The following is a 13530-nucleotide window of genomic DNA, read 5'->3' as shown; positions in this document are numbered from 1 at the left end:
CTGCACTGCTGCCAAACACATGTCCACAGGGCCTTTCATATACACTCTACCTGTCTCCTGGTCTCCTATTTGGGCCTGGGGGTCATATAGCTACCTACACACACTCAGGACTATATTAGAATGTGTGTGATATTGTAGTGTTTTACTTACCAGGAGGGTCCAAAGACGAGCTTCCCGAAGATAATTTTTCCAGGTGGAGATCTACACCAAAATCTTGCCTCTTGTGAAAAGAAACATAATAATCTCATTATAAAACAACATGTTCATGTATGCAAACATTTCTATCATCGTAGCTAGCCTAGCAGCTAACATTGTTTATTGTTGCAAGAATTCACAGTTATTTGTTGTCAAAGCAATTTAGTCAAAGCAATTTATTGTCAAAGCAATTTATTCGTCAGCCAATGTTAGATTTTAACTGTTTTGTAAGCATAATGGCTAGCTAGCTAGGCTTAAAAATTATCTCTGGTACTCCCTAGCAAGCAACGCATTAGCAAGCAAGCTAGCTAGCTAAATAAATTATCTGCTCTTGAGCTAGCTAGCTAGCTAGGTGTTTTGGCTTTGTAGCTATTTAGCTAACATTAGCTAGTTAACATGACTCAATGACGGTAGCGTATTCTCCCTGGCTGAGAAAAATAATAATAAGATGAACACTTACAGAACGTTCATATCAACCTTGTTGTAACTAGACAAGATAACTTAGCTGTGCTAGTTTAGCTAGCCAAAATTACAGTAGCTTAGCAGGCGCATGCTAACTAGCTAGCATCAGCTAATCTTGTTTCATTGGACAGTTTGTTCAGTCAATCCAAACTTTATGTTAGTCAAATTTACTTGAAACTCACCCTGGATCGTTTTACTCCTCCGTGATCAATCCCATGCAGAAAGAACAAACCACTCGTCTAAAAACGACTGATAGAAACCAGCAAGATCAGGAAGTCATGAATCCTTCAAAATAAAAGTACTTTTCTGTAAACTGTGTAAATTAATATTATCATAACAATCGTCGGATATCATACAAATGTAACACATCTTATACGGGTGATCAAACACAAGCATTCCTAAAACTAATTACGTCATATGTAGTTTTTATACATACTAATTACATGAGAACTGAGGAAGTCCTAATATGGATGCCATGATTAACATTTGCATACTGATCTGTAAAACGCAACTCAAAATATATGAGCCAACTCACAAATATATGGGCCAACTCACAAATATATGGGCCAACTCACAAATATATGGGCCAACTCACAAATATACAAGCCAACTCACAAATATACGGGCCAACTCACAAATATATGGGCCAACTCACAAATATATAGGCCAACTCACAAATATATGGGCCAACTCACAAATATATGGGCCAACTCACAAATATATGGGCCAACTCACAAATATATGGGCCAACTCACAAATATATGGGCCAACTCAAAAATATATGAGCCAACTCAAAAATATATGAGCCAACTCAAAAATATACGAGCCAACTCACAAATATATGGGCCAACTCACAAAAATATGGGCCAACTCACAAATATATGGGCCAACTCACAAATATACGAGCCAACTCACAAATATACGAGCCAACTCACAAATATATGGGCCAACTCACAAATATATGAGCCAACTCACAAATACTCGAGCCAACTCACAAATATATGGGCCAACTCACAAATATATGGGCCAACTCACAAATATATGGGCCAACTCACAAATATATGAGCCAACTCAAAAATATACGAGCCAACTCAAAAATATACGAGCCAACTCAAAAATATACGAGCCAACTCACAAATATATGGGCCAACTGACAAATATACGAGCCAACTTGGAGTTACATTGTGTTGTTTAAGTGTTCCCTTTATTTGTTTGAGCAGTGTAGTATGGTATTAACTGACCCTGTATATAGTATGGTATTAACTGACCCTGTATATAGTATGGTATTAACTGACCCTGTATATAGTATGGTATTAACTGACCCTGTATATAGTATGGTATTAACTGACCCTGTATATAGTATGGTATTAACTGACCCTGTATATAGTATGGTATTAACTGACCCTGTATATAGTATGGTATTAACTGACCCTGTATATAGTATGGTATTAACTGGGGTGTCTTGCTAATTGCCTATAATTTCCACCTTTTGTCTATTCCATTTGCACAACAGCATGTGAAATTTATTGTCAACCAGTGTTGCTTCCTAAGTGGACAGTTTGATTTCACAGAAGTGTGATTGACTTGGAGTTACATTGTGTTGTTTAAGTGTTCCCTTTATTTTTTTGAGCAGTGTATATGAGCCAACTCACAACAATATGAGCCAACTCACAACAATATGAGCCAACTCACAAATATTGGAGAGGAGTCACAAACATGTCAGATGAATGTCAAAAAACGTCATCTGTGGAGCCACATGTTGTCACATTCACAAAAACCTATTTGACCACTGTTGTGTTTACAAAGTAAGAAATATGTTTGTAAAATGTGCTGTGGTAAACAGAAGAAAAAAAAGCCTTGCATTTTTTTTATTAATCATCATTTGTTTTGGTTAATGATGACTCATTTGCGTTTGGATCTTGACATACTATATGTTGGTGAAAATATATTGGCATATTTACAAACTGATTTTTGTTTAAAAGTTTCCTTTTATATTTGAACAACACATCTTTTGTTTACGACTCACTACTTATATGTTTCAAAATGATGAAAATCAATCTAATCTCCCTATCTAATCTATCTATCTAATCTATCTAATCTCCCTATCTAATCTCCCTATCTATCTAATCTATCTAATCTCCCTATCTAATCTATCTATCTAATCTATCTATCTATCTAATCTATCTATCTAATCTATCAATCTAATCTCCCTATCTAATCTATCTATCTAATCTCCCTATATAATCTATCTATCTAATCTATCTAATCTATCTATCTAATCTATCTATCTAATCTCCCTATCTAATCTCCCTATCTAATCTATCTATCTAATCTATCTATCTAATCTCCCTATCTAATCTCCCTATCTAATCTATTTATCTAATCTCCCTATCTAATCTATCTATCTAATCTATCTAATCTCCCTATCTAATCTCCCTATCTAATCTATCCGTCTAATCTCCCTATATAATCTATCTATCTAATCTATCTAATCTCCCTATCTAATCTCCCTATCTAATCTATTTATCTAATCTCCCTATCTAATCTATCCATCTAATCTCCCTATCTAATCTATCTATCTAATCTATCTAATCTATCTATCTATCTATCTAACCTCCCTATCTAATCTATCTATCTATCTAATCTATCTATCTATCTATTCTCCCTATCTAATCTATCTATCTAATCTATCTATCTATTCTCCCTATCTAATCTATCTATCTAATCTATCTAATCTATCTATCTAACCTCCCTATCTAATCTATCTATCTATCTAATCTATCTATCTATCTATTCTCCCTATCTAATCTATCCGTCTAATCTCCCTATATAATCTATCTATCTAATCTATCTAATCTATCTATCTAATCTATCTATCTAATCTCCCTATCTATCTATCTATCTATCTATCTAATCTATCTATCTATCTATCTATCTATCTATCTATCTATCTATCTATCTAACTAATCTCCCTATCTAATCTATCTATCTATCTATCTATCTAATCTATCTATCTATTCTCCCTATCTAATCTATCTATCTATTCTATCTATCTAATCTATCTATCTATTCTCCCTATCTAATCTATCTATCTATTCTCCCTATCTAATCTATCTATCTAATCTATCTATTCTATCTATCTATTCTATCTATCTATTCTATCTATCTATTCTATCTAACACACACACACACACACACACACACACACACACACACACACACACACACACACACACACACACACACACACACACACACACACACACACACACACACACACACACACACACACACACATTTTAAGACTCATTTTAAGACTCACTTTCCTACCTGTTTGTGCATCTCAATGTTGAGTCCATAAGACATCTCATAGTACTGAAAGACAAAGACAAACATTTATCTTCAGCCTCACAGTAGAATCTCACAGACAGTAGAACCACACAGTAGAATCTCACAGACAGTAGAATCTCACATACAGTAGAACCACACAGTAGAATCTCACAGACAGTAGAACCACACAGTAGAATCTCACAGACAGTAGAATCTCACAGACAGTAGAATCTCATAGACAGTAGAACCACACAGTAGAATCTCACAGACAGTAGAAACACACACTAGAATCTCACAGACAGTAGAACCACACAGTAGAATCTCACAGACAGTAGAATCTCACAGACAGTAGAATCTCACAGACAGTAGAACCACACAGTAGAATCTCACAGACAGTAGAATCTCACAGACAGTAGAATCTCACAGACAGTAGAACCACACAGTAGAATCTCACAGACAGTAGAACCACACAGACAGTAGAATCTCACAGACAGTAGAACCACACAGTAGAATCTCACAGACAGTAGAACCACACAGTAGAATCTCACAGACAGTAGAACCACACAGTAGAATCTCACAGACAGTAGAACCACACAGTAGAATCTCACAGACAGTAGATCCACACAATAGAATCTCACAGACAATAGAATCTCACAGACAGTAGAATCTCACAGACAGTAGAATCTCACAGACAGTAGATCCACACAGTAGAATCTCACATACAGTAGAACCACACAGTATAATCTCACAGGCAGTAGAACCACACAGTAGAATCTCACAAACAGTAGAATCTCACAGACAGTAAAACCACACAGTAGAATCTCACAGACAGTAGAATCACACAGTAGAATATCACACAGACAGTAGAATCACACAGTAGAATCTCACAGACAGTAGAACCACACAGTAGAATCTCACAGACAGTAGAATCTCACAGACAGTAGAACCACACAGTAGAATCTCACAGACAGTAGAATCTCACAGACAGTAGAACCACACAGTAGAATCTCACAGACAGTAGAAGCTCACAGACAGTAAAACCACACAGTATAATCTCACAGACAGTAGAACCACACAGTAGAATCTCACAGACAGTAGAACCACACAGTAGAATATCACACACAGTAGAAACACACAGTAGAATATCACACACAGTAGAACCACACAGTAGAATCTCACAGACAGTAGAACCACACAGTAGAATCTCACAGACAGTAGAATCTCACAGACAGTAAAACCACACAGTAGAATCTCACAGACAGTAGAACCACACAGTAGAATCTCACAGACAGTAGAACCACACAGTATAATCTCACAGACAGTAGATCCACACAGTAGAATCTCACAGACAGTAGAACCACACAGTAGAATCTCACAGACAGTAGAACCACACAACAGAATCTCACATACAGTAGAATCTCACAGACAGTAGAACCACACAGTATAATCTCACAGACAGTAGAACCACACAGTAGAATCTCACAGACAGTAGAACCACACAGTATAATCTCACAGACAGTAGATCCACACAGTAGAATCTCACAGACAGTAGATCCACACAGTAGAATCTCACAGACAGTAGAACCACACAGTAGAATCTCACAGACAGTAGAACCACACAGTAGAATCTCACAGACAGTAGATCCACACAGTAGAATCTCACATACAGTAGAACCACACAGTAGAATCTCACAGACAGTAGAATCTCACAGACAGTAGAACCACACAGTATAATCTCACAGACAGTAGAACCACACAGTAGAATCTCACAGACAGTAGAACCACACAGTATAATCTCACAGACAGTAGATCCACACAGTAGAATCTCACAGACAGTAGAACCACACAGTAGAATCTCACAGACAGTAGAACCACACAATAGAATCTCACAGACAGTAGAATCTCACAGACAGTAGAACCACACAGTATAATCTCACAGACAGTAGAACCACACAGTAGAATCTCACAGACAGTAGATCCACACAGTAGAATCTCACAGACAGTAGAACCACACAGTAGAATCTCACAGACAGTAGAACCACACAGTAGAATCTCACAGACAGTAGAACCACACAGTAGAATCTCACAGACAGTAGATCCACACAGTAGAATCTCACAGACAGTAGAACCACACAGTAGAATCTCACAGACAGTAGAACCACACAGTAGAATCTCACAGACAGTAGATCCACACAGTATAATCTCACAGACAGTAGAACCACACAGTAGAATCTCACAGACAGTAGAACCACACAATAGAATCTCACATACAGTAGAATCTCACAGACAGTAGAACCACACAGTATAATCTCACAGACAGTAGAACCACACAGTAGAATCTCACAGACAGTAGATCCACACAGTAGAATCTCACAGACAGTAGAACCACACAGTATAATCTCACAGACAGTAGAACCACACAGTAGAATCTCACAGACAGTAGAACCACACAGTATAATCTCACAGACAGTAGATCCACACAGTAGAATCTCACAGACAGTAGAACCACACAGTAGAATCTCACAGACAGTAGAACCACACAATAGAATCTCACATACAGTAGAATCTCACAGACAGTAGAACCACACAGTAGAATCTCACAGACAGTAGAACCACACAGTAGAATCTCACAGACAGTAGAACCACACAGTATAATCTCACAGACAGTAGATCCACACAGTAGAATCTCACAGACAGTAGAACCACACAGTAGAATCTCACAGACAGTAGAACCACACAGTAGAATCTCACAGACAGTAGAACCACACAGTAGAATCTCACAGACAGTAGAATCTCACAGACAGTAGAACCACACAGTAGAATCTCACAGACAGTAGAACCACACAGTAGAATCTCACAGACAGTAGAACCACACAATAGAATCTCACAGACAGTAGAACCACACAGTGGAATCTCACAGACAGTAGAACCACACAGTAGAATCTCACAGACAGTAGAATCTCACAGACAGTGGAACCACACAGTAGAATCTCACAGACAGTAGAATCTCACAGACAGTAGAACCACACAATAGAATCTCACAGACAGTAGAAACACACAGTGGAATCTCACAGACAGTAGAACCACACAGTAGAATCTCACAGACAGTAGAATCTCACAGACAGTAGAACCACACAGTAGAATCTCACAGACAGTAGAATCTCACAGACAATAGAACCACACAGTAGAATCTCACAGACAGTAGAATCTCACAGACAATAGAACCACACAGTAGAATCTCACAGACAGTAGAATCTCACAGACAGTAGAATCTCACAGACAGTAGAATCTCACAGACAATAGAATCTCACAGACAATAGAACCAACATAACTTCTTGTCACCACACCTTGTAACTGGATTTTCAACATTGCAGAACCAATTTTATTTTTGTTTAAATTTAGAATTTTTCATTTAGAAAATAAAGACAAATTACTTGGACAACACTATTGTCACCCCAGAGCTAGAACTTGGTTCAAATCGTAAACTTGACAAAAATAAAATTCCTTCTGCAATGTTAAAAATCCAAATACAATATGTTATCAAAGTAGAAACAGGGAACTATTGAATAAAAGTGTCTGTAACTCACTCTCTCACACACACACACACACACACACACACACACACACACACACACACACACACACACACACACACACACACACACACACACACACACACAGACAGACACACACACAGACAGGGAGACAGGGAGACAGGGAGACAGGGAGACAGGGAGACAGGGAGACAGACAGGGAGACAGACAGGGAGACAGACAGGGAGACAGACAGACAGACAGACAGACAGGGAGACAGACAGGGAGACAGACAGGGAGACAGACAGACAGCTTACCATAACATAGTGTCTCTGCATCTCTGTCTTCTCACTGGACAGTTTCTCACACTCCAGTTTCAGACTGAGGACAGAGAGAGACATCATCACATACTATCCAGTCTGGTCTGGTCTGGTTTAGTCTGGTCTGGTCTGGTCTGGTCTGGTTTAGTCTGGTCTGGTTTACTCTGGTCTGGTTTAGTCTGGTCTGGTTTACTCTGGTCTGGTCTGGACTGAACTGGACTGGTCTGGTCTGAGACATCATCACATACTATCCAGTCTGGTCTGGTCTGGTTACTATATAAACCACTGGTAGGTGTGTGTATCACTATATAGACCACCATGGGGTGTGTGTGTATCACTATATAAACCACTGGTAGGTGTGTGTATCACTATATAGACCACCCTGGGGTGTGTGTATCACTATATAGACCACCCTGGGGTGTGTGTATCACTATATAGACCACCCTGGGGTGTGTGTATCACTATATAAACCACTGGTAGGTGTGTGTATCACTATATAGACCACCATGGGGTGTGTGTGTATCACTATATAAACCACTGGTAGGTGTGTGTATCACTATATAGACCACCCTGGGGTGTGTGTGTATTACACTATATAGACCACCCTGGGGTGTGTGTGTATCACTATATAGACCACCCTGGGGTGTGTGTGTATCACTATATAGACCACCCTGGGGTGTGTGTGTATTACACTATATAGACCACCCTGGGGTGTGTGTATCACTATATAGACCACCCTGGGGTGTGTGTGTATCACTATATAGACCACGCTGGGTTGTGTGTGTATCACTATATAGACCACCCTGGGGTGTGTGTGTATCACTATATAGACCACCCTGGGGTGTGTGTGTATTACACTATATAGACCACCCTGGGGTGTGTGTGTATCACTATATAGACCACCCTGGGGTGTGTGTGTATCACTATATAGACCACCCTGGGGTGTGTGTGTATTACACTATATAGACCACCCTGGGGTGTGTGTATCACTATATAGACCACCCTGGGGTGTGTGTGTATCACTATATAGACCACGCTGGGTTGTGTGTGTATCACTATATAGACCACCCTGGGGTGTGTGTGTATCACTATATAGACCACCCTGGGGTGTGTGTGTATTACACTATATAGACCACCCTGGGGTGTGTGTGTATCACTATATAGACCACCCTGGGGTGTGTGTGTATCACTATATAGACCACCCTGGGGTGTGTGTGTATCACTATATAGACCACCCTGGGGTGTGTGTGTATCACTATATAGACCACCCTGGGGTGTGTGTGTATCACTATATAGACCACCCTGGGGTGTGTGTGTATTACACTATATAGACCACCCTGGGGTGTGTGTGTATCACTATATAGACCACCCTGGGGTGTGTGTGTATCACTATATAGACAACCCTGGGGTGTGTGTGTATCACTATATATACCACCCTGGAGTGTGTGTGTATTACACTATATAGACCACCCTGGGGTGTGTGTGTATCACTATATAGACCACCCTGGGGTGTGTGTATTACACTATATAGACAACCCTGGGGTGTGTGTATCACACTATATAGACCACCATGGGGTGTGTGTGTATCACTATATAGACCACCCTGGGGTGTGTGTGTATCACTATATAGACCACCCTGGGGTGTGTGTGTATTACACTATATAGACCACCCTGGGGTGTGTGTGTATTACACTATATAGACCACCCTGGGGTGTGTGTGTATCACTATATAGACCACCCTGGGGTGTGTGTGTATTACACTATATAGACCACCCTGGGGTGTGTGTGTATCACTATATAGACCACCCTGGGGTGTGTGTGTATTACACTATATAGACCAACCTGGGGTGTGTGTGTGTATCACTATATAGACCACCCTGGGGTGTGTGTGTATCACTATATAGACCACCCTGGGGTGTGTGTGTATCACTAAATAGACCACCCTGGGGTGTGTGTGTATCACTATATAGACCACCCTGGGGTGTGTGTGTATCACTATATAGACCACCCTGGGGTGTGTGTATTACACTATATAGACCACCCTGGGGTGTGTGTGTATCACTATATAGACCACCCTGGGGTGTGTGTGTATCACTATATAGACAACCCTGGGGTGTGTGTATTACACTATATAGACCACCCTGGGGTGTGTGTGTATCACACTATATAGACCACCATGGGGTGTGTGTGTATCACTATATAGACGACCCTGGGGTGTGTGTGTATCACTATATAGACCACCCTGGGGTGTGTGTATTACACTATATAGACAACCCTGGGGTGTGTGTATTACACTATATAGACCACCCTGGGGTGTGTGTGTATCACACTATATAGACCACCATGGGGTGTGTGTGTATTACACTATATAGACCACCCTGGGGTGTGTGTGTATCACTATATAGACCACCCTGGGGTGTGTGTGTATCACTATATAGACCACCCTGGGGTGTGTGTGTATCACTATATAGACCACCCTGGGGTGTGTGTGTATCACTATATAGACCACCCTGGGGTGTGTGTATTACTATATAGACCACCCTGGGGTGTGTGTGTATCACACTATATAGACCACCATGGGGTGTGTGTGTATCACTATATAGACCACCCTGGGGTGTGTGTGTATCACTATATAGACCACCCTGGGGTGTGTGTATTACACTATATAGACAACCCTGGGGTGTGTGTATTACACTATATAGACCACCCTGGGGTGTGTGTGTATCACACTATATAGACCACCATGGGGTGTGTGTGTATTACACTATATAGACCACCCTGGGGTGTGTGTGTATCACTATATAGACCACCCTGGGGTGTGTGTGTATCACTATATAGACCACCCTGGGGTGTGTGTGTATCACTATATAGACCACCCTGGGGTGTGTGTGTGTCACTATATAGACCACCCTGGGGTGTGTGTGTATCACTATATAGACCACCCTGGGGTGTGTGTGTATCACTATATAGACCACCCTGGGGTGTGTGTGTATCACTATATAGACCACCCTGGGGTGTGTGTGTATCACACTATATAGACCACCCTGGGGTGTGTGTGTATCACTATATAGACCACCCTGGGGTGTGTGTGTATTACACTATATAGACCACCCTGGGGTGTGTGTGTATCACTATATAGACCACCCTGGGGTGTGTGTGTATCACTATATAGACCACCCTGGGGTGTGTGTGTATCACTATATAGACCACCCTGGGGTGTGTGTGTGTATCACTATATAGACCACCCTGGGGTGTGTGTGTATTACACTATATAGACCACCCTGGGGTGTGTGTGTATCACTATATAGACCACCCTGGGGTGTGTGTGTATCACTATATAGACCACCCTGGGGTGTGTGTGTATTACACTATATAGACCACCCTGGGGTGTGTGTGTGTATCACTATATAGACCACCCTGGGGTGTGTGTGTATCACTATATAGACCACCATGGGGGGTGTGTGTGTCACTATATAGACCACCCTGGGGTGTGTGTGTGTCACTATATAGACCACCCTGGGGTGTGTGTGTATTACACTATATAGACCACCATGGGGGGTGTGTGTGTCACTATATAGACCACCCTGGGGTGTGTGTGTGTCACTATATAGACCACCCTGGGGTGTGTGTGTATCACTATATAGACCACCCTGGGGTGTGTGTGTATCACTATATAGACCACCCTGGGGTGTGTGTGTATCACTATATAGACCACCATGGGGGGTGTGTGTGTCACTATATAGACCACCCTGGGGTGTTTGTGTGTATCACTATATAGACCACCCTGGGGGGTGTGTGTGTCACTATATAGACCACCCTGGGGTGTGTGTGTATCACTATATAGACCACCCTGGGGTGTGTGTGTATTACACTATATAGACCACCCTGGGGTGTGTGTGTATTACACTATATAGACCACCCTGGGGTGTGTGTGTATCACTATATAGACCACCCTGGGGTGTGTGTGTATCACTATATAGACCACCCTGGGGTGTGTGTGTGTCACTATATAGACCACCCTGGGGTGTGTGTGTATCACTATATAGACCACCCTGGGGTGTGTGTGTATCACTATATAGACCACCCTGGGGTGTGTGTGTATCACTATATAGACCACCCTGGGGTGTGTGTGTATCACACTATATAGACCACCCTGGGGTGTGTGTGTATCACTATATAGACCACCCTGGGGTGTGTGTGTATTACACTATATAGACCACCCTGGGGTGTGTGTGTATCACTATATAGACCACCCTGGGGTGTGTGTGTATCACTATATAGACCACCCTGGGGTGTGTGTGTATTACACTATATAGACAACCCTGGGGTGTGTGTGTATCACTATATAGACCACCCTGGGGTGTGTGTGTATCACTATATAGACCACCCTGGGGTGTGTGTTACCTGTGAAACTGAGCCTGTAGGAACTGAAACTCCTCCTTGATGCGGTCACATGACTCTGACACAGTGAACTTGAAGGGCTGGCCCGGCTGGTGAGGGGGGGGGGGGGGGGGGGGGGGGGGGGGGGGGTGTCAACAACAATAACAACATGTCAACAGGCCCCTCCTGATAAGAGTACATCACATAGAACAAATTGAGAACACCATTGTGTTTGTGAGAGTCTCATCTTTCCATGGAGGGGTCATAATAGTGTGTAGCGAGTCCCGTGACGCTTGTGGGAGCAGTAGAGGGAAACGGAGAACTCCACCGTGTTTGTGAGAATCTCATCTTTCCACTACAGTGAAGTCAGATTTTCAGGATGTCTCCTGGTCTTACAAACAGCCCTGTAGCTCTGCCACCTTCCACAGCAGATGCTGAAAGCCGACATCGACGGATGCGATGGATTGAGACACAGCCCATGCTAAAAAAACGGACTTAAACAGACAGATTTACCTGGGGAATTTGTATTCTGCTACTTGGATTTGAACGGGGGCGTGCGGACAGCGACTCTAGGGGTTTTAAAACTCTTTGGTTCATTATTAACGCTCTCAGCATTCGCTGCTTCACGTTCAGTAGCCTACCTCTCCTCTCCTCTCCTCTCCTCTCCTCTCCTCTCCTCTCCCCCTCTCCTCTCCTCTCCTCTCCTCTCCTCTCCTCTCCTCTCCTCTCCTCTCCTAGTTGGGCGTGTGAGATCAACATGTCTAGTGTCGTTGAAATAGAGGAGGCTGCCTCTCCAGAGAATCACATGGCGGTTATCTTTCCAAGGAAATTAACTTAAAATTGCACTATGCAGAAATCGCTCCACCATTTCCTGGTTGCTAAAATTCTAATAGTTTAGGTCATTTCAGTTTGTGACAAAACAAGCAAGTCTAGTATAGAGCAGGGTTTCCCAATGCGAGTGCTTTTTGTCGCACTGCTTTGCTTTATCTTGGCCAGGTCGTAGTTGTAAATGAGAACTTGTTCTCAACTGGCCTACCTGGTTAAATAAAAGTTAAATAAATAAATAAAAATATAATACTTTGCTCTGTTCATCTTGTGTTGTCTTGGCTGTGTGTTTAGGGTCGTTGTCCTGTTGGAAGGTGAACCTTCGTCCCAGTCTGAGGTCCTGAGCACTCTGGAGCAGGTTTTCATCAAAGATCTCTCTGTACTTTGCTCCGTTCATCTTTCCCTCTATCCTGACTAGTCTCTCAGTCCCTGTCTCTGAACAACATCCCCAAAGCGTGATGCTGCCACCACCATGCTTCACCGTA

The 13530-nt window shown here is 42.0% G+C and overlaps 1 protein-coding gene across 1 annotated transcript in view; it reads right to left on the bottom strand.

Annotated features, from left to right (window-relative positions):
* Positions 1–12339, bottom strand: part of LOC129852750 (transducin-like enhancer protein 4) — a gene marked incomplete at its 5' end in the record, with an annotated part of 159736 nt that extends 147397 nt beyond the window's left edge. Inside the window, 3 exons of the mRNA XM_055918410.1 lie at positions 3988–4032; positions 7838–7901; positions 12245–12339. Coding sequence (XP_055774385.1) covers positions 3988–4032; positions 7838–7901; positions 12245–12339 — 204 coding nt within the window. The remainder of the gene's footprint in view (positions 1–3987; positions 4033–7837; positions 7902–12244) is intronic.
* Positions 12340–13530: the final 1191 nt, after the last annotated feature.

This window comes from Salvelinus fontinalis, chromosome 4 (genome assembly GCF_029448725.1).
Source record: "Salvelinus fontinalis isolate EN_2023a chromosome 4, ASM2944872v1, whole genome shotgun sequence".
In the NCBI taxonomy this organism is placed as follows: Eukaryota; Metazoa; Chordata; class Actinopteri; order Salmoniformes; family Salmonidae; genus Salvelinus; species Salvelinus fontinalis.
This window is presented reverse-complemented; position numbering and strand designations above follow the sequence as displayed.